The sequence below is a fragment of the Notamacropus eugenii genome, chromosome 7 (assembly GCF_028372415.1).
Source record: "Notamacropus eugenii isolate mMacEug1 chromosome 7, mMacEug1.pri_v2, whole genome shotgun sequence".
Taxonomy (NCBI): Eukaryota; Metazoa; Chordata; class Mammalia; order Diprotodontia; family Macropodidae; genus Notamacropus; species Notamacropus eugenii.
In genome coordinates, this window is record NC_092878.1 from 144,649,090 (window position 1) to 144,673,769 (window position 24,680).

General features: G+C 38.0%; 1 protein-coding gene across 1 annotated transcript in view; it reads left to right on the forward strand.

Annotated features, from left to right (window-relative positions):
• CDS1 (CDP-diacylglycerol synthase 1) overlaps positions 1 to 24,680 on the forward strand; it is a 74,234-nt gene that overhangs the window by 26,916 nt on the left and 22,638 nt on the right. Inside the window, exons 3-5 of the mRNA XM_072622969.1 lie at positions 2,852 to 2,948; positions 5,548 to 5,645; positions 11,830 to 11,969. Coding sequence (XP_072479070.1) covers positions 2,852 to 2,948; positions 5,548 to 5,645; positions 11,830 to 11,969 — 335 coding nt within the window. The remainder of the gene's footprint in view (positions 1 to 2,851; positions 2,949 to 5,547; positions 5,646 to 11,829; positions 11,970 to 24,680) is intronic.

Consider the following 24,680-nt stretch of genomic DNA (forward strand, 5'->3'; position numbering starts at 1 on the left):
GCATGGGGCAGGTGATCACATGGTGGTCAGAAGGAGCAATACAAGGATACTCTCAAGGTCTCTCTCAGTCGTGGTGATGTCATTTTGGTCCTCTTTGAGAACAAAGGGCAACAGCCAGCAGCCAGTATCATTGCTGATAATATTGATCATCATACAGTGGAGCTGTTACTATGTATCTTCTGGCTCTGCTCACTTCACTTTGTATCAGTTCATATGATTCTTCCCAGGTTTTTCTGAAGCCATCCTGCTCTCCATTTCTTGTAGCACAATAGTATTCCATCACAGTCATATATGACACACCCAGTTAATTTCATGTTGAGAACTATTACAGAAAGAGCTGCTAAAAATTTTTTGTAGATATGGAACCTTTTTCTTTTTTATTTGATTTCTGTGGGGTATAGGCCTAATAGTGGGTCCAAGGGTATGTCTCATGATCTCAGGTGGCCGCCATGTCTGAGAGGCACTAGCTGTGCACAACACAGACCCTTCGTGCCCCTGACCTGGAAACTGCCTCAGGGCAGCTGGGGCATGGGTGGGAGAAGGAAGCTATGTAAGGAAACTACTGGTCCTGCCATCTTAGGTCTTCCAAGGTATGCACCGAGTCTCAACTATGTGTAAATCCAGTTCTCAGTAGATCCCCTGAGCTTGGCTTTTTTAACAGTGTTGAAGCAAGGCTTAAGGTTCCTGACAGCAATAGGCCTCTGCCAATAGGGTGTCCTGATTTAGGATTTAATTACAGATAGTTTGGGTTTCCCTGAGGGACAATGACTACCTGTGGGTAGTGCAGCTCATGAGTTGTATCTCCTCCAGTGACTAACAGGGGTGGCTTCAGCGTTCAGGTCTTTTCTTTTTATTGAGAGATCATTATAGCCAGTTATTCAAGATAAAAGTGCAAGTCTTAGAATCAGAAAGATCTGGATTTCCATCTCATCTGATATGGCCACAACAGGCCGTTTATCCTTTGTGTGTTCTGAGGCCACTAGGACTGATGTGTCCAGATGTTCACATTCCTTTGTTGTTCAGAACTGTTGCCTATCAAGTGACATTTCAGTTCATGGTGGGGATACCTTACACAGTCTGTCCTGTCTTTGTACCGTCTTTCACATAGCCTGTATTCCTATCCACCTAGACTTCTTGCCTTTCCCAGAATGATCTTAAGAGCTGAAATCTTAAATAACAGCATAAAGCTGAGTACTTTCTGGGCACTGGGGGAGGGAAGATTATTAATGACTGGGAGTGTGGTGGATCAAAGAAGCTTATTAAGATAAATGAGATGGCCTTTGAAATGGACTTTAAAGGATGAGCCCAGAGAGAGTAGCATACTCCAAGGTATTCAGGGAAAAAAAGTGTAGGTGTCTGTGATTGATGGTTAAATCTTCTGATCTGATGGAGAACATAGACTGGACAGACAACAGTATAAGACTAATGTTAGAATGCAGAAGAACATGACTTCTAGATAAAGGACCAGGGAGCCATTGAATTTTGAATAGAGGAGCAAGAAGAAAGCTGTTTGACTGGTACAAAGTATAGCTCATTGGAGAAGGGTAAGTGGAAGCAGAAAGAATTTAGGCTACTGAAATAACGAAAGGGATGTGAGCAACTGAAGAAAAAGGATTTATCCTATTATTGTAACTGATAGGATACGTGAGGAGAAAAAGGACAGTACAAGGAAGAGCTGTACAAGGAAAGCAAAGGGTTTTCAACTTGGGATAGTGAGTGAATGAGTATTCCTGTGACAGAAATAGTGAATTTGGAAGGAGCATTAGGAAATGATGAATTTGAGGTGCTTGTGGGGAGAAGACCTGTTGGCACTTGGGAACAGAAGGTGATCGGTAGTTTTGGAAATGAATATGATTAAGGGAACAAATGCAGAGGGAGAGGAGGGCCAGTGGACAGCGTGAAGGAAGTGCCCACATCTGGGTTTGCAGGTGTGGGAGGGAGGAAGCCAAGAGCCAGCCAACGATTCGGAGATTAGACAAGCAAGTAAAGAACCAGGAAAAGGGAGGAGAAAGGGGAAGTTCAGTGTTTCTGATAAGGGAACAAATAAGATGATTTGGTGATTAAGAAGTCATATTTCTCTCCCCCCCCCCCAAAGTAACCAAATAATGGGGATGGAAGCTAGATTGCAAAAGAGGGAGGAGTCAGGGGGAGAAGTTCTTTAAGTATGAAGAGGAGGAGGATGAAGGAGAAGGTCGTTTTGTGGTGTGTGGAAGGCTCGGTGTAAGGGCTTTTTAAGGACTGTGGAAATCTGAAAAACGTATTAAGGAGTAAGGAAGAAAGTGAGAAGCAAAGAACAAAGACCAAAAGGATTGGAGATGCATGATAGAGAGGAGATGAATGCTGGAGCAAGATGCTCGGAAAGGCAGGAAAAGAGAAATGGGGATTCAAGTAAAAATAGCGCTACCTCTTCCTCTGGGAGAAGGAAGGGGACAAAGCATGTGGGGTGACGGTACTGGAGGGACAGGACTTAAGGACTTGTCCTGGCCTCAGTTTGGAAGAAGTAGGATTCTGCATCTGCTGTAAACATGGACTTTATTTGGGAGTTTACAGAGAGGAAAAAAGTTGAGTTGATTCTGTGGCGCATGAGAAAAGTAATCAGTAATTTTACCCAGCATCCTAATTATCAATGCTAATAACAATTTGACTTCCTAATCCCATGGTTCCTTGCTTTTCCTATTGTTATTAGGTGTGGATTACTATGAGTGAGAATAATGAGTTTAGTAAGTACTATGGGGAATTATAAAGAAAAGTTTAGATCAGAGTCCTGCTCTTGCAGAATTTAAAACTTAAAAAACCAAGGTAATGTCTTTGAGAACGTATTAAATGGTAACTGTTGATGTTTTCTTTATAGGTGGAAAAATTGGTGGATTCGTGGAATTCTTACTCTGACAATGATTTCATTATTTTTCCTGATCATCTACATGGGATCATTTATGTTGATGCTTCTTGTAAGTCCGCTCGATAGATTTTCTGTGTCATCTGACTTTACTTTTCAGCACATGTAAATGGTTAGTTATGGTAGGCAAGACCGTCAAGAAAGGTAATTCAAAATATGAAACCATTGTGTGGTACAGTATTTTTATGAAATATGCTGAGTTCATACTCTTGTTTGCAGGATTCTTAGGTCCTAGACCTCAAGTCATTCTGTTGGGAAGTTAAATAACAGCTGGGCGCTAATTTGTGTTAAAGGCCTGTATCGCTGGCAGGGAGGATAGGTATTTTTCTTGTTGCAACATTTTTATAATTGTATTATAATTTTGTACAATCATTACTATTATCCTGTACTTTGAGACTTTGTCAGATCTGTGATCTCACTGATGTGATATCCCTGTCACTGGCGTAGGTCACTCTCTGTGCGCACCTTCTCATCCTGTTTGACTGTGCCACTCACATGGCAATGAATATCACAGACTGTCTCTGTTGCACCACAAGAGAACAAAAATTGATTAAAATATTTCGTTTTATGTTTTAAGTTTCTCCTATCATGACAGCATTTTTAAGTTGTTTATTGCAAATATAGTACGTCAGGTGTTAAATGTGACGTTAGCTTCTTTTCTGTGGGGGAAAGATGCATTCAGAATGTTAATATCTGATATGCAAACTGATTTTGATATAGAGCCTGTTTTGTAAGTTGGAGACTTTATTGTATCTGTGTCGAAAAATAGTGAAACGTTTAGAGGTGAAGACCAGCTGCCAGAGTTATTAGTGCAGTTGTGTACTTGTGTTAGTAAGTTGTATTAGTGCACAGTTGTGTAGGGCTTTTAGGATAATTGTATGCTTATTTAAAGTTTGTTTGGGGCTTCTTTGTATTACATGGATTCGTTATGTTTAATGTCAAATAGGAATATACCATAGACTTGTAAAGCTGAAAAAGCTTGTGTAGTCCAGCATCTTCATTTTACAAGTAAACAGAGTTGTGATATGTGTTATATGGCACTCAAATAATGTTGATCCAGCGAGCATGTATTAGTCAGGTGCTGTGTGCAGAATAGTATAATAGATAGCTGAGGAAATGTCAAAGCTTAGCTATGACTTGGTGTTTGCCCACATGGAGATTATGTTTTAGTATGGGATCCAGTCTACCAACTGTTTTCTATGGCCCAAGAGCCAAGAATGGTTTTTACATTTCTAAATAAAGTTTTATTGGAATGCAGCAATGCTTATTCACTTACGGGCTGTTAATGGCTTTCACATTACAAGGGCAGAGTTGAACGGTTGCAACGAAGACAGTCCTTGGCCCCTACTGCTTCCCTCTGCTGCTTGACACACTATTGATAGCAGCGATGCAGTTAAAACTTAACAGCTTTTCAGTACCATTGCATCACCCAACATTTTTTTAACATGCCCATTAAGTCAAAACAGGAAGAGGGGAAAAGTTGGTTTTTTTGAGCTTAGGATAGAGTTTGAAATTTTTCTGAAGACCCGCCCTCAATCACTGTTATTGAGCACTGAATGGTTTTGGAAATTAGCTTTTGCTGCAGACTTGGGCAACTAGGTGGTGGGGAATAATATGTATCCTGTTCTGTGCCGATCTGGTTTGGTTATAGAAATAGGTTATATTAGCCTAGGGTAAAAATAATAGATTACCTAAGTTGCTGAGAGAGAGATAGAGAGACAAGAGAGAGATTTAAACAGTTGCTCCTAACTATTTTTTTCAAGTTATTAGTCTTTCAAAGCCCACACTTGATCTCCAGGATATTAGAAAACTCATGGTCCACATGTGGAGAGAAGTTCTTATTCCTTCAATTCAGTTGAGACACAGAATTTAAAAACAACTTTACTGCAGAAATAAAAATAAGGAAAAAATATAACAAGTGAAATAAAACCATTACGTATGAAGTTTACCAGGTTTACGAAGGTGAAGAAGTCTTCTGTTCTCAGAACAGGCTGAGAAATTGTAATCACACCTGACTCATAGCTGTCATGATCATAGTCTGGTCTATTCTCATTAGCTGTAGAAAATAGCAGTTCTTTCCTTGAATAAAGGTAAGTTTCTTCAGCCCTAGCTATACTTTCAACCTAACTTAGGACCGTCTTCCTCTTTAAGCCCAGAGAATGGTCTGTTTACTCCATAGGAAGCAATCATTTCCTGGAATTTCATATCAAATTATTGGAATTTTGTGAAACTGCAAGTTTTCAGTAATAGTTTCCAGCAGTGGGCACAGTGCCAGCCTTAGAATTAGGAAGACCTGAATTCAAATTCTGCCTCAGACACTGGATACTTGTGTAGTCCTGCACAAGTCACTAACCTCTCTCAGCATAAGTTTCTTCATCTTTAAATGAGGGTGGTGATGGTACCTCACCCACAGGGTTGCTGTTCTGAGACGAAAATGAAATAAGTAGGTAAAATGCTTTGCAAACTTTAACGTGCTATATAAACGCTAGATTGTACTATTAGCCCTATTACTATAATCACTGTTAAAAAAACCTTTGCTTCTGATATTGGGAGGAATTTTACAATATTTCATTTTGGCTGGTATTTCTGACCACACACTCTTTAAGTATTAGACGATACGGGTAACTGAAATGCCTTTCTCTTAATTGCAGGTATTGGGCATCCAAGTGAAATGCTTCCATGAAATTATTACCATAGGCTATAGAGTCTACCGTTCTTATGAGCTACCATGGTTTAGAACACTAAGCTGGTAAGTCTCAAGTTGTTTTTTTATTTGAAAAACTGAATATATCCAGAATAAATCCAGAATCTAGAAACTGACGTTATCATTTAATATACATATATTTGGGTTGTGGCAAAGGATAGTCTGTGGCTTGGGAGACGTGAAAAGATTACTAGGCCAAACCCTAATTCCTTAGTATTTACTAAATACTAATGATGTTTGAATTTTTCCTGGGTAATAAGCCTAAGACCTTACTCAGGCTCTGATTCCCCAAAGCTATGCCAACAACACAAATTCTGGCAGGGAATACGAGGTTGGAAATGTTTCCATTGTGGGCCTAGGCATGTACTTTCTTGCCCAAGGAGCAGCTTAGCTGAGTTTAAAGAGATATATAACCAGATGATTGACCGTCACATGGCAAACTTTGTCACAACAAATGACAGAGATTGTCTGTTTAAGGAATGAAGTGGATTGTAACTTACACTGATTAAGAGAATTACCCATACTGCTAAAATCATAAATGTTTGAAATGTTGATGAAGCGCAGATACGAAGCAATTCCTGTAATTCAGAATGATGTACTGATATCCAAAATGTTGTGTACAGGCTTCACTAAATTAAGTATTCTCATAAGATGACACAAGGATTGTTTCTTATTGATATTATATTATCATTATTCACCTGGCTTCAAAAGCATAGTTGCTCTTGACGTTCCCATTTTCCTAGTTGAAAACGTTTTATATAAGAAAGAATAGTTTGATCAGTCATAAAATGGTAGAGGAGCAAATAGCAAATTTGAAGTGATTAATTGCAACCTTGGAATGTGGAAAGCAAAAAGTAGTCTTTGGGACTTTGACCAGTTGATAACCTAGCACTTTTAAATATCTGATCTTCTCTTAAAACAGTGTGGCATAGTGGAAGGACAAGCTCAAAAAAAAAAAAATAAACTTGAAGTCTGTCTTCTAAGTGACTTCACATAATCCCAGCTTATCTTCTTTTAAGCAAATATCACTGGCAAACAAAAAGCAAAGTGAGGGAGGTATAATGTCCCTTTTGCTTTAGTAACCCTAGCCTATTACAGCTAGGAAAGGTATTTGACACCATTCCTTCTACCTCTCTTTCCTTGGTGTTTTTTCTTTTTTCTTGTCTCTTCCTTAAGTTCATGAAGTCTATGCTTACGTAGTGCAACCCCTGGCAGGTCCTGTCATGCTGGAAAAACTTCAGGTGTGGCTCCAACAGTAGACTGTACTCTGAGGGCTAACTTAGTTAACCACAGAAAGGCTCATCCTCAGTAGGCTGACCTGCCGATCATGTAAGCATGAGTTCTTGGACCGTGGCAGCCCACGAAAGAAACAAAAATGCCAAATGGCTTTCAATCCTTTGTGGCCCACTTCTCCTTCTAGAGGGACAATGATGGGAAAAGGGGACAAGGGTAGACTACTACCATACTGTCCGTGGGAGATCCTTGTGTAACGATCAGTGAAAAGACTGAAGGATCTGGATCTGACGAGACCTGATAATGTCACCATAAACAGAACCATGAAATAAAAGGAAGCTGCAGTTAAAGAGAAGGAAGGCTCAAAGATTCTTATGGAACAGACGAGCAGGCAGAGTTGGTTTTATCATTTGCCTCAAAAGCCAGCAAGAAACACCATTTCGTGGGACATTGGGTTAATTTTATATTTCACTGCTTATGATAAGTATTTGCAGCAGCAACAAAAAAGAATACCATGAAAATAATTACAGCTTACTCACAAATGAATTACAGAAAATGGAAAGGTGAAGGATCCAGTGGAGCCCTCCAAATTAAGACAGTAGATGCATCAACACTCATTGACTTCAGTATAAAGGTAGAAATAGATGAGAACAATGAAAAGTGTTGGAAAATGCACAACTAGGAGTAAGGAACAACAGATGTCAAATACTTATAGGATAGTCAGAATTCACAAGCATCTACATCATGAATACTTTTTTTGAGAAAATTCAGGTTTTGTCAAGCAAAAATAAGATAAGAAAATTGATCGTATTTTAACAGGATACAACTTATCAATTAGGGGAGTCACTCCAAAATGAATTGTATAGAGAACCAGGTTCTTAGAACAAAGATTAAAATGAATACAAGTTAGAAAGCAAAAATATAGGACATACAGATAAAGCAACTGCAACCTGACCTATTTAATTGAGTTAATAAATTTTAAGAATAGGATAAGAATTGATACCAATTATAGTGATTTCATACAGAAGTTTTATTGTAAATTAAGTGCCACAAAAATAACCAAAAGTGCTTAAAAACTAAAATCAAATATTTGAATGACTTGCTAAGTAGAGAGATACAGCAGCCAAGGAAAAAAAGTAAAATCTTATAGAAAAAAATAGTATCATTGTAAAGAAAACAAGTAAACATAATCCATTTTCACTCTCAAGGACAGTTGGAACCCCTCTACTTGACTCTAAAGTCCCATTCCCAGATGTGCTTATAGAAGACACAGAAGCAGAGTGGAAAGGAACAAGACAGAAAAGGCAACTATATTCTACCAAATGTACACAGAGGAGATGGATTCTTGAGGCAACACAATTGTGAGGTCATTAGGGATTAGTTCTTAAGAGACAAGGAAGAGGCTACCAAAGGGGTAGACATCTCATTACCAACCAACATTGGCCACTTAAGGAGCACCAGTGACCACTAATATATATGCCTACTTTCCCATCTATGTAAAATTTTAGTGAAAATAATAAATAAACACACATTGAGAGTATTAGAAGAGAGGATAATCAGCAGGCTTCGAAAGTGATATTCTACAGGAAAGCAAACCTTTATAAACACAGAATTGGCTGAAAGATGAAGGGGATATGAGATCCCACTAATTGCTGATTGGTTTTTACTATAAAAGAACATTTGATTGTAGAGTAAAATGCCACATTAAAGGTTCCTTTCCGTTAAGATGTGTCTTAGGCATAGGTCAAATTTTTACAAGATTTGTTGAAAGATAAAATGATAGAAAATTGTTTAGCTTTCTGATTATCAGTAACAGATAAGAGGAAGAATAAACAGGTGTTTACTTTCATGGAGGAAATCCAGTTGAGAGTTCAAGATGAACAGGGATTCCATTAGTTGGTGACATACTTCAGCTATTTCCATTTACAAAAGACACTACACATCAAACAGTGAAGGGCCTTTTATCTGAGATGCAGAAAACTACTCACAAGTTTGATAAAACTATTCACTCAGGAAACTCAAATGAATGAAGATTGCTTTTTCTTTAGGCCATGATATGTATTTGGATGGACAGACACGTGTGCATACACATACATAAATTCACACATAAGGACATATGTGTATGTGTGTGTATAGATGTATTTTTTACATATATATGGATAGATAGCAGAAAAGTACTTCCTAATTTCATCCTGCTCCTGTTCACACTTCTGTGCAACAAAGACCCAGCCTTTCATTACCTGTATTTTCCTAATGATTTATAGCTGTTCAGTAATGATCTTCTAAGAACTAGATATGAGAGTATTACCCCAGGGGGCAGTGACAAGACATGGAAGGTGTGAATAGGCTGTATCACCTAACAGACAAGCCATCAAAAAGGAGAACTGGTGCAGTGGACGCCATCAAAACACATATGAGAGAAACAGAAAATAGGTCATTTGAGGCAAGAACAAGAAGTAGCTGATAGCTCCAATGGTATCATTGTAACATTGAGCAAAGGAGAGGCATAGACGGACAGGAATTGCTCAGGATGGACAGACATATGGATGAGTTAGGATCTGTTGAAGGGGAGTTATCAACACAGAGATTGATGGGAGAATTTTCTTGTCTCAAGTAAAGTCCATTCCTGATTGATTATGAGTGGACTCTCAGCTTTTTTAGTTTAGTTGCCCTTTTCTGTGCGCTCCATCTTTCCTACACCCTACCCTCCCACATCGTGGCCTGGTTCTTTCTCTTACTGCTCCAGTTCTGTTTTCTTATTCCTGCCTCTATTAGCCTTCTCCTTCCACCCCCTTCAACCTTTTAATTTCTCAGTGCTACTCTTCTACTGAAAGAATATTTGTTAATACTCCTTATTAGTCCCTTGATTCCAACTCAAGTTTAATTCACAGAAACCTTTTTATAGTCCATATTTCATCTGAAGACAATGATCTTGTCACTGACGTTGTCTTTGTAGTTTCTTTCTCACTTCCCTTTTTTCTTTAATTGAATTGAAACACAGCAAAATTTCTAAAATTTGTCAGCTTTTAACATTATGCACCTTATGTGTAGTCATATGTTGTGTGTGGTCATAAGTGACATTTTAGATTTTCTATTAATATGAAGCCTATGTGCAAAGATATTTCCCTTCCTTCAAACTATTTTAAGATGTTAACTTGGTTAGGAAGTAAGTTTCAGTACTCCATATCCATTTTAAATCAGAGCTACAACTCTGTAGCTCACATGACATTCCTGAAACTTAGAGAAGGATAGTTGCTAGATAAATAAGCCTCAGTTGGACTTTTGTGCCAAATCAAAACTGCTTCACAGAATTATATGAAGTAGCATGGCCAGATCACTGGGGTAAGTGCTGATGTAGTAGGATTGTAAAGGGTGCAGACTGTTAGCGTGGCCAAGCCACTGACGCCACCAGTGGAAGTGACTCCTGTTGACCATGCTATGTTTCCTCACATGTGGAAAGGAAGTGTATGGGAAGAATGGTGAGCTATCATCTCCACAGTAGTGAGGTGGCTTCCATATTGACTTCATTAAGTCTACCCACTTCCCTCCAATCCTTCAAGAGAGCTGTGCTGTCTGGGACAGTGCAGTGCCCTTTTCTGTGCCCACTGATGTGAGAAAGGGTATTAAAGAGGCAGTACCTGGAGCCCATCCATCTTAATGCCCAAGTCTGAGTAAACTTCAATCCCAGTCGCAGTAGACAGTGATATAAAGAGAATAACACTTCTGAATAAGTCCTGAATAAGTGAGGCATTGCTATGCCAGTCATCAGATGTTTGTGGAATCTGCTCTGTTCCTGGCATGGTGCGATGCGGGAAGCATAGGACACAGCCCCTTCCCATGGATCCCTGATTAAGTTAATAGAGAATATGTGGACATGTATAGGGAGGAAAAAGATTAGCTGCTGAACTGTGTGCTACTGTGTCTAAACACAGTGGGATTGCACAGAGAGCAACATGGGCCTGAATAGTTAGGAGCTCAAGAATATCACTGGATTTGAGCTGGGTTTTGAGAGGTAGGCAGGATTTCCATAGGTGTAGGACGTCTCCAGGTGGGAAGGCAACAGTGGACATGGTGTGTGCGAGACCAACCCAGCAGTGTAGGTATTAAAAAACAACACTGCATATCTTGGTGGGGGACTGTGAAGGTCAGATTATTGGGGGCCTTGAGGGCCAGAGAGTTTAGACTTGTTACATTGGGTACTAGGGGTCAGTGTAGGTTTTTGAGCAGCATGGTAATCAGGGTGTTAAATGAAGCTACGTCTCACACAATTATGCATGTTTTGTGAATGCAGGCAGGCTAGAAGACAGTTGTAATGATAAAGAATATTAATAACAGGTGATGAGGAACTAAATGGAAAGAGGTAGTACACATGAAAAAAGAGAGATTTGAGAGAGATGCCAAGGGAAGAAATAATAGGATTTGTTGATTAAATGTGAGGATAAAGAAAGGGGAAGAGAATCCAGCAGTCTGTCGTCTAGGAAACCAGTAGTGCCATTGAATGGGTTAGTTTGGAGCAGAGGCTCTTGGCAGAGAAAGTGGGCTGGGTGACGTCAGAAACGAGCCACTTATCTTCCTTTCTCCTGCTGCTTTGCTGGACCTACCAGAGACTAAATTGAGTTGGGCCATTGGAGAGATAAGTTTCATATTTTAAAAGGCAATGGAAGAAAGGAGTGAGTAACCCTTCATCTCTTCATGTGACCCGTTCAGGAGTTTCACTGAAATAGAGCTAAAAGAAATCCCTGAAATTGTATTGTAACTTGTTTTTAAAAACACATGCTAACTGCTGCTGCTTAGATGTTCATTGTAACAGCTAGTTTTTAAGGGATGCCTTGAAATGACAACCTAAAGTGTTGGAGCTAGCCCTGAGATCGAGTTCACTCAGCATTGTGTTTATTTTGATTTCGTTTGTATTGTTCTATGTATAAGATAGCTTTATGGAGGGGTCTGATGATCTTATTCATCAAAGAAAACTAGGCTGATAGTTCTTATATTACAGGTATTTTTTACTGTGTGTGAACTACTTTTTCTATGGAGAGACTGTAGCAGACTATTTTGCTACATTTGTTCAAAGAGAAGAGCAACTTCAGTTCCTTATTCGCTACCATCGGTTTATATCATTTGCGCTCTATCTGGCAGGTAAGCAAAGAGTGACTTCCTTTTTCAGATTGTGGTTGGTGTATTCGTATCCAATGTATCTTGTAGTAAATCTTTACCTTTATGTCATCTTTCCACTTCATTCCAATTTCTCATTCCATGGATAGTCAGCTGGGCTGTGTTCATGGTCTAAAATAAGGGGAATTCCTAGTGGAAGTTCTATGGTAACTAGGTCATGCCACATGGAAGCAGAACCTCAAAATTAAGGAGGTAGAAAGTATGATTTACATACTGTCAACATGGAGTCATTAAATGCTTCCCCCAAGATCATTAGGAACATTTCAAAATAGGCTACAATGTATATTTTAAGATGAGAAGTTAGAAGTAGTTGGAATTCTTTTCTTTTTTTTTTTTTTACAAAGTTATGTAATCAATTTTGAGAAAAACTCTTTGGGGAATAATTTTTAAAATTTGCATTTACACACGCAGATTAAGCGGGTTTTTATGGGGGAGGTCCCTATTTGACCTCTGGACTTTAGCCATTACTCAAGAAATGAATGGTTATATTACTGCCACATTAATCCAAACTTTAAAGAAAAGACTTTAGAATGAACTTAATTTTTAGAAATATATACAAAGGAATGAAAAAATACCCATATTTCTATACCCAGATGCCTACTTTTCTAAAGTTGATAGACACATAATAGAATAGTTAGGAGGTAGAGTAAGATCCAATAAACACTAACGATAATTATCAGGGGTCCCTCCTAAGTTTCCAGTTAATGACAATGAGCACATGGTACCTTTACTGCATATTTCAGTTACTTAAACTTCACAATAATCAGATAAAGTATGTCGCTATTCCATTTTATCCACAAAGAAATTGAAACTGGGAGAGGTAGGAGGATGGTCCTCCTACTTCCCACCAGCGAATGTCCACCTCCATTGATCCTGGTTCTCTCTCACGCTGTGATGCTTCTCAGAGGACTTGCCCACTTGTTTGCATCCACATTCTGTATTCACTCCCTTCTTGCTTCATTGCTTCTTTTCTGAGGTATCCCCCTAACATTTGGAGAGGACAGTTCTTTGGTCTAGGTTTTGGAAAAGCAGCTCTGCTGCTTCTTTCCAAAAGGATGGAACCTATTTTAAAGTAAGAAGTCCATGTGAAATTGTAATCAGTTTAGCAGAATAAAGACAAGGCTGAATGGCATTCACTAAGAGTATTGGGTTCGTACTGCTAGATGACTTGAAATCTTGTTTAAAGAACTTGGAAAACAGTCTTTGAGAGTAGTGACGTTCACTCTCTGTTTGCCAGAATGCATCTATATTTGTTTGCGGTTTTTTCTGATCAAGACTTTTGATCAAGTTTCAATGGTGGTGACATCTTAAACCAGGGATGGTGAACCTGTGGCCTTGAGGGCACATGTAGCCCTCTTGGTCCTCAGGTGCAGCCCTTTGACTGAATCCACATTTCACAGAACAAATGCCCTTAATAAAAGAATTTTGACTTCGTCAAATTCGGCCACACCCAAGGACCTAGGAGACCACATTGTAACCTTGAGGCTGCAGGTTCCTCATGCTTTTAACCCTCGTGGATCCATTTGGCCACATTTGTCATTAACTCTTTTTTAAAACATTAAGTTCTTTTGCTCATCTGCAGGGACTTCTTGGTTGTTTTAGACCTTTCTACTTTTCACCACTTTAAATGATGACCTGTCATGATATGTTTCCTTTCATTCAATTCTTGCAATATTCCAATAGTTGTATGGAAGTGAGGATTTATGGTCTTGTTATTGGGCACATAACTGAATGAGGCTGGGTAACTCAGAAATTGGGACTGCTGGGTGGTGCAGCAGATAGAGTGCCTGATCTGGAGTTAGGAAGACTCATCTTCCTGAGATACTTACTAGCTGTGTGACCCTGGATAAGTCACTTAACCCTGTTTGCCTCAGTATCCTCCTCTGTAAAATGAGCTAGAGAAGGAAATGACAAACCACTACAGTATCTCTGCAAGAAAACCCCAAATGCGGTCATGAAGAGTTGAACAGGACTGAACAATAATTCAGAAATTACTTAGTGCTTTAGTAATACTACGGGTGTAGTCCTCTAGGTCCTCAAGTGCAGCCCAAAATGATTTGTGCTGTGAAGTTTAGATTCAGTCAAAGGGCTGCATTTGAGGAGCTAGAGGACCACCTGTGGCCTTAGGGCTGCAGGTTCCTCACGTCTTAGGTCACCTGAAAGAACAGTGTATCAGTTATTCTGATCAGTGTAACAGTTATTCTGAATTAGTTTTTTGTGTGGATAAGAGAGGTTTGATTGATATGATTGCCTCCATGCTCTTTAATAGAAGTCTTCTCATTCATCTTCTGTGACAGAGGTTGCAGTGTGCAGTGGCTAACCTTCACAGTAATGCTCTTTGATCGCTGCTTTCCCATTCCAACATGGTTGATACTGGCCAGGTTTCTGGGCTGTCCTAAAAGTCATAGCTTAAGACTGTGTTGAGGCTTTTGGAACATCTGCTATAGTCGTAGTTGTAGGTCCCAGAAAAGAGGAATCGTATGATACAAGTTAGAGAAAGAGGAACAAGATAATGACTTTTCTGTTACTCCCCCCCTCTAAACCCAACTACCTTAATTACCCACATATTGTATTTGCAAAGTGTATATGGGGAAAGTAGTGAAAAATATGTAGGAAAATATGTTTTATAGTAAAAAAAAAAAAAATGAACGACCAAAGGCTTTCTACAGTACTTAGAAGCCTTATCATATCCTGAATCCCTCATGAAAATAATAGTAGTGGGTGAAGTCCACCTCCTTCCTCTTGGCAGGGAAAAAGTGGGCTATAGGTGCCAATGAGGGATTAATTTTCAAAAGTGGCCACTTTTCATTGGTTTATTTTACTTAACTGTGTTTCTGTTCCAAGAGAGACTTACATTGTGAGGCAAAGTTCATTGGAAAGTGATTTTTTTTTAATATATCAAGAAAATATGGCTATATTTTCTTTCTGTTTATACCTGTAGTAAGTCAGAAGACTTTTGACATGGAAGCACTAGACATCTTCACGGAGGGAAAAATATAGTGTCTTAATAGGAAATGTCCACTAAAATTAGTCATTTCAGAACCAGCTGTCTAAAGGAATCAAAAGACCTGTTGGCATAAAATATTGATAATAACATTTTTAATAGCATCAAAAATATAACCTACGAGTCAAATTAACACAGAAGGGCACAACAGACTGGTTTAGAAATGCAATAGAATATTATTGTGCCATAAGAAATATCATATATGAAAATACTGAGAACTATGGGGCGATGTGGAGTGCTGCAAACCAAAAGAAGCTGAACCCAGACAGTCATTTAAACTCTAACTTCAGTTGTGTAAACAAGAATATTAGCAACAACAATAAAACCAATTTGCATAAAAAATTCAGACTGGGACCCGAAAACTTATTACTGTCTCACAATTAATATATACCTTAAATCTATAATTGAAATTTAATTCCACAGCAGTCTTTTTTTGTCTTTGGTTACTGTAACCAGCTTATGACAGTACAAAGACAAGCCAACAACAAAAGAAACAATTGTCACGATAAAAATTAAGTAACTAAACTCACTATGTTTAGTGTTGAAGATATAAGGTCAAAAATAAAATGACAAAGTAATACCTTACCTCAAGGCATTTCTGTGCTGCTGCAAATAAAGATACCATGTACAAACCTGACCTGTTTAAATAATTTGGCTTTAAAACATGAGATGATAAAAGTAAAGAAGTTGGCTCTGATGGTTAGTATTTTCCTAAGGAAATTTAACTGATATAAAACAGCTACCACAATGAGACCAAAAGACTCCAAAAGCAACCTCAGCTGCCTTAATCTTCTTGCCAAATGGAAAGGCATAGAAACCAACAGCAGTGCCATCTTGGAATTACAAATACACTTGTAAAATATTATGGAACAGAATGTTGGAAGATTACAAGGAATATTGCCTTATGGAACAGTGACATGCAGTAGAGTGACAGATTGACGTACAGAAGATCATCCTGAAATCTGAAAAATCTGTGAGAGATTTCTGTAGCAATCTAGTCATACCTTAAATAAGGAAAAAGGAATGACACATCAAAACGAAATCAAAGAATATCTGTTGGGAATGACTAAGTAAATGGTGGTACATTAATATGATGGAATATTACTATTCTTTAAAATGACCATAATGTCAGGAAGAAAGAGAAGACATATGAATTGATAAAAATGAAGTAAGCATTCTAATCAATGGCCCGATGTCATGAATGCCTCACCCACTTACAAGTGAACCAATCAGAAATTGAAGGAAGTTTTACCACTTCTTGCCAGAGAGGTACAGAAAGAAACACATTTTCAGATGTGGCCATATGCTTGGTTTGTTGGGCCATATTCATTTATTATAAAGGATGGTTTCCGTTGGGAATATGATGTGGATAGGTAACAAGCGCCACTCTGGTAGGTAGGTGTTGTGATTCCTATTTTACAAATAAGGAAAGTTAGGCAGAGAGATGTTAAGTGACTTACCCAGGGTGATGCAGTTAATAAGTGTTTAAGGCTGGATTTGTATTCAGGTTTTATAAATAAAAAGAAGACAATAATGAAAAAAGGTATGAATGAATAAAGTATGAAGGTACAGAGAAGAAAGTTCAGATAGGGGAACAAAGAAGAGTGGTTTTCTTAAAGCTGCAAAAATTGAGTGTGCACTTTTAAAAAACTCCATACATAATAGAAGCTTCCAATTTCATATGTAATCCTATTTTCTGTTATGTGTTAAAATGTTGTTTGAGGTTTAAGATAATAAGCTGAAACAGGAACATGTATTGCTCAGGTCATGCCTTGCATTTACACAGGCAACCCATTGGATTAGCCCAGAAGTATATATCTCTGTCTTTGGTGACCACTGTGGCTAACAATGAGTTAGGTCCCACACTCAGTAGGAAGAGAAGAGCCAGTTGCATCACATTTTGAAAATTCGTGTAGTCCTGCCGTTAACATCAAGCTGTTTCCTGATAGTGGAGCTCATCCTCTTGACATCACTTCTCCCAGTGAAAATGGTTTATGTAAACTATGGAGTACTTGAACCTCAGAAAGCTAGAGATTGCAGGTTCCTCAAAGGGTAATGGGAAGGCATGTCGTGGGTGCCTTTAAGCACTAGAAATGGCACTGTGGACATATATCAAAATGAAGAGGGCTGAAAAAGTAACAAAACTGGGGAGTAATGAAAGATCAATTAAGTTTGGCACAGAGAGCCAAAGGAACATAGCCGTCTTACTGGACAGAGCTTCTGGAGAATTTTATGGAAGGAGATAAACAGAATCTGCACAGCATGGGAAGGTGTGCATGAATCACTGTCAGCACAGTTTGAAGAAAGTATACGTACTAATAATACTATGGATTCATCAAAGTGTGGAAGGATTTGTGCCAGAGAACCACATTGCCTAACAAAGGAACTTTTAGTATTAACGCATTAGGAAACTTAATATTGCCTATAAGAAATGTTAGATCTTGAAATAAAAACAGACTTCTGATTTTCAGTTAAGTATTTTTATTTTATTCCCATGTCAGTTATTTGGCATTTAGAACTGATTTTCCGTGCACTTTTAATGCTTCAACATATATACTACTTCCATTGTGCAGTTCATAGATAACCCATCCATGCCTTCTCCCATCATTCTCGTTGATTTCCTTCCAAATTCTTCTTCCATAAATCCTTTCTGTCTTACCTAAGGGAATCAGCAGAAATTCTTTCTAGTTTTTCCCCCCTCACCTTTAATTTATAGCCATTTTTTATAACTTCTGTAGTTGTTTAGGAATTTTTTCCTTACTCATAGAAGTAAAAGATACTACATCCTATGTTTTTTTTAAAATGACCCCACTTTTATTTAGGAGATGTGTCTTTTTGGAGCGTATGATGGTGTGTGGTATAAGGTGCTGGTTTAGCCCTAATTTCTGTCAGACAGCTTTCCAGCGTTATGAGCAGTGCTTGTCAAACCCAGCATCATAGTAGCCACGACTTGTGCTCCTGGGCCTGTTTAACCCTGAGCTACTGTGTTCATTTGCTTCAAGATCTTATTTAATCGATTGTTCTGTTTTACTTTCTTTTTTTTTTTTAATCAAGGACTAGTTTATGATGATTGCTGCTTTGTATTATAATTCCAGATCCGCTCTTTCATGACCACTCTTTTTTCCAATTATTCCAGTTCCAGTCTTATTATGTTCTTCCCCATGAGTAGCTCTAATTTTATATAGTTTTATGTTTAAAAAATTTCTTGATAGACTGTTAATAATATTAAATCTGCACGATGCAGCATTTATTTATTTATTTATTTTGACGCAAGCAGTGATTGATTCCATTGAAGGAAGAGAACTCAGCTCAGACATTTCTCTTTTGGCTGCCCTACTTGGGGACTGCTGACTGACTTCCCCACTGTGCACAAGGAAGTTCATTATTAATGTAACCTCAGCATCCTGTCACATCTCGTTAGACTTGGTACTCTGCCTTAGTAGCACCCTCTCCCTCTCTGACTGGAGGGTGAGGTTGTGAACTCCAAACCCCCATCTAAGGAAAGAACTCAGCTCAGAGTTCCTGCCCCTGGCCCCTCTTTCCTCTTCAGCTTCCTTTTCTGCACTGTTTCCCTCATTAGATTGTGAGCTCCTTGACAGTAGGAACTGGTTTGGTTTTTTTGTTTGGTGCTGTTTAATTTGGATCCCTGGCATTTGGCACAGTGCCTGGCACATGGTAGGTGCTTTATAAATGTCTATTGACTGATTTCTGTAAAGAATGTGTAAGCTTTTGGGTGTCTTAGTAGGTTAACTCCCATATATATTTTGTAGATATTTTTAGTGGAAATTTTTCTCTCTTCTTTGTTTTTTTTAAAATTAATTTTGATTTTTTTTCAACATCTCTGGGGTTCTTTTAGTTAAGCCATAATATCATCTGCAAATGTAGACTTTGTTTTCCTTTCTCCCTATCCTAATTGCCTCATTTTTTTCTTGTCCTATTACATCTTTATTAAATAATAATGGAAGCACCCTCGCTTTATTTCTTATCTCACTGGTAACACTATGTGTTTTCATTTTATGTTGCTGCTTTTTAAAGGCGATGTTCTTTTATTCCTGTTCATTTTAGCTTTCCCAGCATAAATGAGTGCTAGAACTTAAACGGTTTTTCCTGACTTTATCATTTTTTGTAGTTTTTTGTTACTATTATGATACAGAACACTAATTGTTTCCTAATGTTGAACCATCCTTATATCCCTGCTATAAATCTAACCTATTCAGTTTTAAATTTTTAAGCATATTTTTTGCAATATCTTTGACAGTATGTTATTTAATATTTTTAGAACAGAAGAAGAAAGGATATGAAATTAAATCTTTGTTGTTGCAAGCCTTCTTTTGGTTTTAAGTATGAAATAAATTCAACATATAATCCTCAAGAATTTTCTGCTTGTGATTCTGGCCTTCCTTCTGTTCTCCCTCTGAACCCTGAAAGCAAAAACATCCAGTGACTCTTTTTACTTTTTTATTTTTTTGCAGCCTTGCCTTGTTCTAAAAAATTGTCAAGAAAATTCAGACCCTTAAGACAAATATGACTAGTTAAGAAAGACAAATTCTTGCATTGGTTATATCCAAAAAAATGTTTTGTTCCACATCTTGAATCTGTTAACTCTGTTAGAAGGTTTGCATAGCACGTCTCAACACCAGTCCTCTAGAACTGTGTGGGTCATTGTATCAGAGTTCTTTAGATTTTTGAATGTTGTTTGTGTGTGTGTTATTTTTTGTAAGTTGTTCTCCTGGTTCTGCATACTTTGCATCAGTTTTACAAGTCTTCCCAGATTTCTCTGAAACTGTCTACGTATATTGGTTGTGAAGGTATTTTGGGGGGTGGGGGGGAAGCGTTTGCCTAAAATGCTGTTATATGGAGAACTCATGCAAGGCAGGTGCTCACACGGTGGTCAGAAGAAGTGATACGATGACATAGTCAAGGACTCTGTGGATGAACTTTGGGATCGATTGCATGACATGAGAAACACTGGCAAAGGACCACCAGCATGGCATGCCCATGCCAAAGAAGACACTTCGCTCTGAGTGAAGCACAATTGCAGCAGCTCCAAAGAAATAGGAGACGTACAGATTTAGAGACATCTCCGCTCCAGGTGTTCATGTGGACTCTTTCTGCCTGGCATGCGGTAGAACTTTCTGAGCTTCTGCTGGTCCGTCAGTGGGACACGCTGTGCCTGGGCTCCAACATAGTGGTGTCATTTTGGTTTTCTGTGAGAATGACACACAACCACCAACGATGCATGGATCATTGTTAGTCTCCTGGAATCGTGGCTGGTCATTTTGTGGATTAGAATTCTTAACTCTTTCATAGCTTTTTGTCTTTACAGTGTTGTTACATAAATTGTTGTCCTGGGTCTGCTGCCTTCGCTTGGCATCAGTTCATATGGATCTTCCCAGGTTTCTCTAAATCAGTCTCTTGCATAATTTCTTCTGGCCCAATACTGATCTAATACATTCATACACCATCATTTGTTCGATGGTTCCACAGCTGATGGGGATCTTCCAGTTACTTTCATGAATAACAGTACCTTTGATTTCATCTTTTTAGAACGTCCTGTTCATTTCTAACGGCCTATTTATATCGGTTGATCTATTGAGAAATAGCTCTTAGACATTTGGATCGACTCCCTATGTATCTTAGAAATGAGATCTTTAACAGAAAAAACTTGCAGAAAAGATTTTTTTTTCCAGTTACTGTTTCCTTTCTCGTTTTAGCTGATTTGGATTTGTGCCAAAACTTTGCCATGAGAGTTGTCCTTTTTATCATCGTCATTCATCTCTGCTCTTGGATGATGAACTCTTCTCTTAGCCATGGATCTAAAATGTAGTTTCTTTTTTATCCTGTGTGACTGTTACACGACCATTTATATTTGTGGCGTGCATCCATTCAGAACTTTCTCTTGGCACATAGTATAAGGTGTTGGCCCTAAGCCTCATTTCTGTCAGACCTTTGTCTAGTTTTCCAAGCAGTTAAAAAGTAAGGTCTTCACCTTAGTAGCTGTTGGCCTACAGATACTAAGCTGCCAAGCTCCTCTGCTGCGGTGTTCTGTGTGCCTAGTCTGTTTAGGAATTCACTTCTCCATTTTTAACCATTTAACCATTACGACTTGGCGGTATAGTTTACAATCTGGCAGAGCTAGTCCCTCCAACTTTCCCACTTTTTTAAAATATTATTTCCTTTGAGGTTCTTGACTTTTTGTGCTTCCAAATGAATTTCATTGTAGTTTTTTCTGAAGTCTATATAAATTAATCTTTTGGGAATTTGACTGGTATGATACTAAGTTTAGATAATATGATCATTTTCATATCAGTTCAGCCTACCCATGCACAATTAATATTTTTAGTCTTTTAGGTCTGTGTTTCCATAAAGTGTTTTGTATTTGTGTGCTTTTTGTGTTTGTCTTGGGAGGTGTTTTATATATTCGGCAATTATTTAGAATGAAATTACTTTATCTCTTCCTGGTGGGCTTTTATTGGTGATTATACACATAAACTGATGGTTTGTGTGAGTTTTGTTGTGTAACCTACTGCTTTAGTGAAATTATTATTTCAGTTAATTTAATCGATTCTAGGGTTTTCTAAGTAAATCATGTCTCTAAAAAGTGATCATTCTTTTTCCTCCTAAGGTATGCTTGTCCATTTTAATTTTTTCTTGTCTTATTACTATAACTAATACTCTTAGCACTGTATCTGAAAGAAGTATAATAATGTCCATTTTTGCTTTACACCTGTCTTTAGGCTTCTAGTGTATTCACATTATGTATTTTGCTTACTTGGTTTTTAGACAGATACTAACATTTTATGGAAATACCATTTACTCCTACTTTTTTCTAAGGTTTTTAATGGAAATAGGAAATGGCATTGTATCAGTTGTTCTACATCTGTTGCAACAGTCATGTGTAAGCTAATTTGTAATTTGCTTATCTCTTCATTTATTATCAATTTTTCATTTTTTTCTTCTAATTTTGTTTTATCCTTTAAAAAAAAATCAAAGTAGCTAATGATTTATCTATTTTATGGGTCTTGAGGGAAAAAAACAGCCCCTAGTTTTGTTTTGTTTTTCTTTAATTCTCAGGTGCTTTCAATTTTGTTTTATTGTATTTTTAAGATTTATATTTTGGTACTTTTTAAAATTTATTTTTTTTATGTTTGTTTGGATTCATGCCCAACTCATTGGTCTGTTCTTTTGTCAGTAAAGATGTTTACAGAAATAAACTTATTCCCAGAAATTGCCATGGCTCCATGACCAAAATTTTCATAGGTTGTCTCATTGGCATTCTTTTTCATGAAATTATCTATTGCTTTATAATTTGTTCTTTGACCCACCAGTTCTTTCGTATTAATTTTGAAATTTTCTTCCATGACCTTTTATTGAATAAAATTTTTATTTTATGTCATTGAAATTTTTAAAAAACTTCTGCTTTTCTGCATTTGTTTCTGAAAGGTTTATGCCTCTCATGAACATGGTCCTTTTTTTTTTTTAAGGTGCCATCCTTAGCATAGAAAATATATGTACTCCTTTCTATTACCATTCAGAAGTTGCCAGAGAACTATCATATGTAACTTTTCTAAAATTCCATCTAAATAGAACTTAAGTTCTTAATTTTTGTTTATTTTTGTTTAAATTTATCTAGATCTAAACGGAATACACTGAAATTCCTCCATTATTATCACTTTATTGTTTGTGTATCCCTATATATGATAAAGTATTGATATTAATTATCTGTGGTACCTTTCTGGATAATGTAGTTTCCCCATTTACTTCTTTAAATCAAGTATTTTGTTGTTGTTGTCTTGACTGAGATCATCCTTGCTAACCCCATTTTTTGAGTTCAGTTGAAACATAATTTTGATTCTGTCTCGTTTTCAACATGTGTCTTTATGGTTCCAGTGAGCTTCTTGTAAACTATGGATTGTTAAATTCCGATTTCCAGTCCTTTCTGCTATCCATTTCAGTTTTGTGGGTGTTTAAAAAGTTTGTTTTGTTTCGTTTTTCACGAATCTCTCCCTGAATCTGCTCTATTCCTCTGCCACCCTTTCTCCCCCCAGCCAGCTCCCTCTGCTTATTCCTTGTTGAGCTGAAGGTATTTCTGAACCCAGCTCTATGTGTCTTTATGGTGCATGGATGCCTGTGTGTGCGTGTGCATATGTGTGTGTGTATTCTGCCCTTCTTTGGTGAGTTCACATGGAAGTGAGATATGTATTGCTTGCTTCCTCTCCCCTGCCTCTTTCTTCTAATTTGTATTATCTTCTCCTTCACCTTAATTATATGTTTCCTAAGTCAGTAAGTATTTATCAAGTGCGTACTATCTTCCAGGCATACAAAGACAGCACCTGCTCTGAAGGACCTCACAGTCTAATAGGGAAGACAAATTGCATACGACTATGTACCTACAAAACAGATTAAGGATAAATTGTAGATAATCACCGGAGGGAAAGCACTATCATTAAGGGAAATCACAAAAGTCTTATAGAAAGGGGGGAAGGTGTGAGGTGTGGTCAGACCTGCTCTTGAGCAAAATCCCTTTGACATCTGAGTGGAGGACAGACTGGGTGGAGAGTCTACACCAACAGGCTAGCGTAGTTGTCTAGGTGTAAGGGGATGAGTGCCTTCACCAGAGTGGTAGCAGTGTCAGGAGAAGGGGACACATGCAAGAGACGTCATGAAGGGAAAATCAGCAGGATTGCAGTGGATTTGCTATGGGGCAGGTGGGCCCAAAAGAAGCAGGTCGAGTGGCCCTGAGGTTGAGAGCCTGGGTGACTAGGATAGAGAAGTTTAGAAAAGGGTTTGTGGCAAAAGATGCTGTCCATTTTCAGCACCAGCGGGCAGTTGGAGATGCAAGGATATAGGGAATCAGAGAAGTTAGATTTGAGAGTTATCAGGACAGAGCTGGTGGTGATGAGATCATCAACTTACAGCGTTCAGGGAGAAAGGAGGTCTACGCCTCCTTTCCTTCCATAGCGTATTCCGTTTTCTCTCCTTTTGCTTCCTTCTTTGATGATCATCAAAACGTAATTAAGCCACTGTCAGGGCCTCTATCTTATTTAACTCTCTCCAGACACTGGGGTTCTGAGGGAGGGAACTCTTGTTTCAGCTTCCCCTGTTAGCAAATACACTTGACCCTCACATTGTCCCTTCTGATGACTTGCATTTACCTTTTTATGTTTCTCCTCACTTCTTGCATTTTCATCAAGAATGGTTGAAAGCCTAATTCATTCAGATCTGTTTTTTTCCATTGTAGAATTATAATCTGTTTTGCAGGCCAAGTTATTCTTTCTTGTCACCCTATTTCTTTCTTTCTTTTTTCACCTTTTGGAACACTATATTCTAAATTCTAAGTACTCAATTCCCTTATAGTAAAAGCTGCTAAATATTATGTGTAGCTAACTGGCTTCTTGGTACTTGAACAGTTTTTTCCCCATCTGATTCTAGCATTTTTTTCTTTGACCTGAAAGCTCTGGATTTTGACTTTCATGTTCCTGAGAGTTGTCTTTTAGGGCTCTTCCTTCAGGAAGAGCCATTGGAATTCCAGCTGTTTCCATTTAATATCTTTCTAATACATTTTGGCAGTTTTCTTTCATGGTTTCTTGAAATATGATATTCAGGCCCTTTTTTGAAGTGTCATGGTTTACTGGCACTGGCACTGCACTGGCAGACCAGCGATTCTTGTC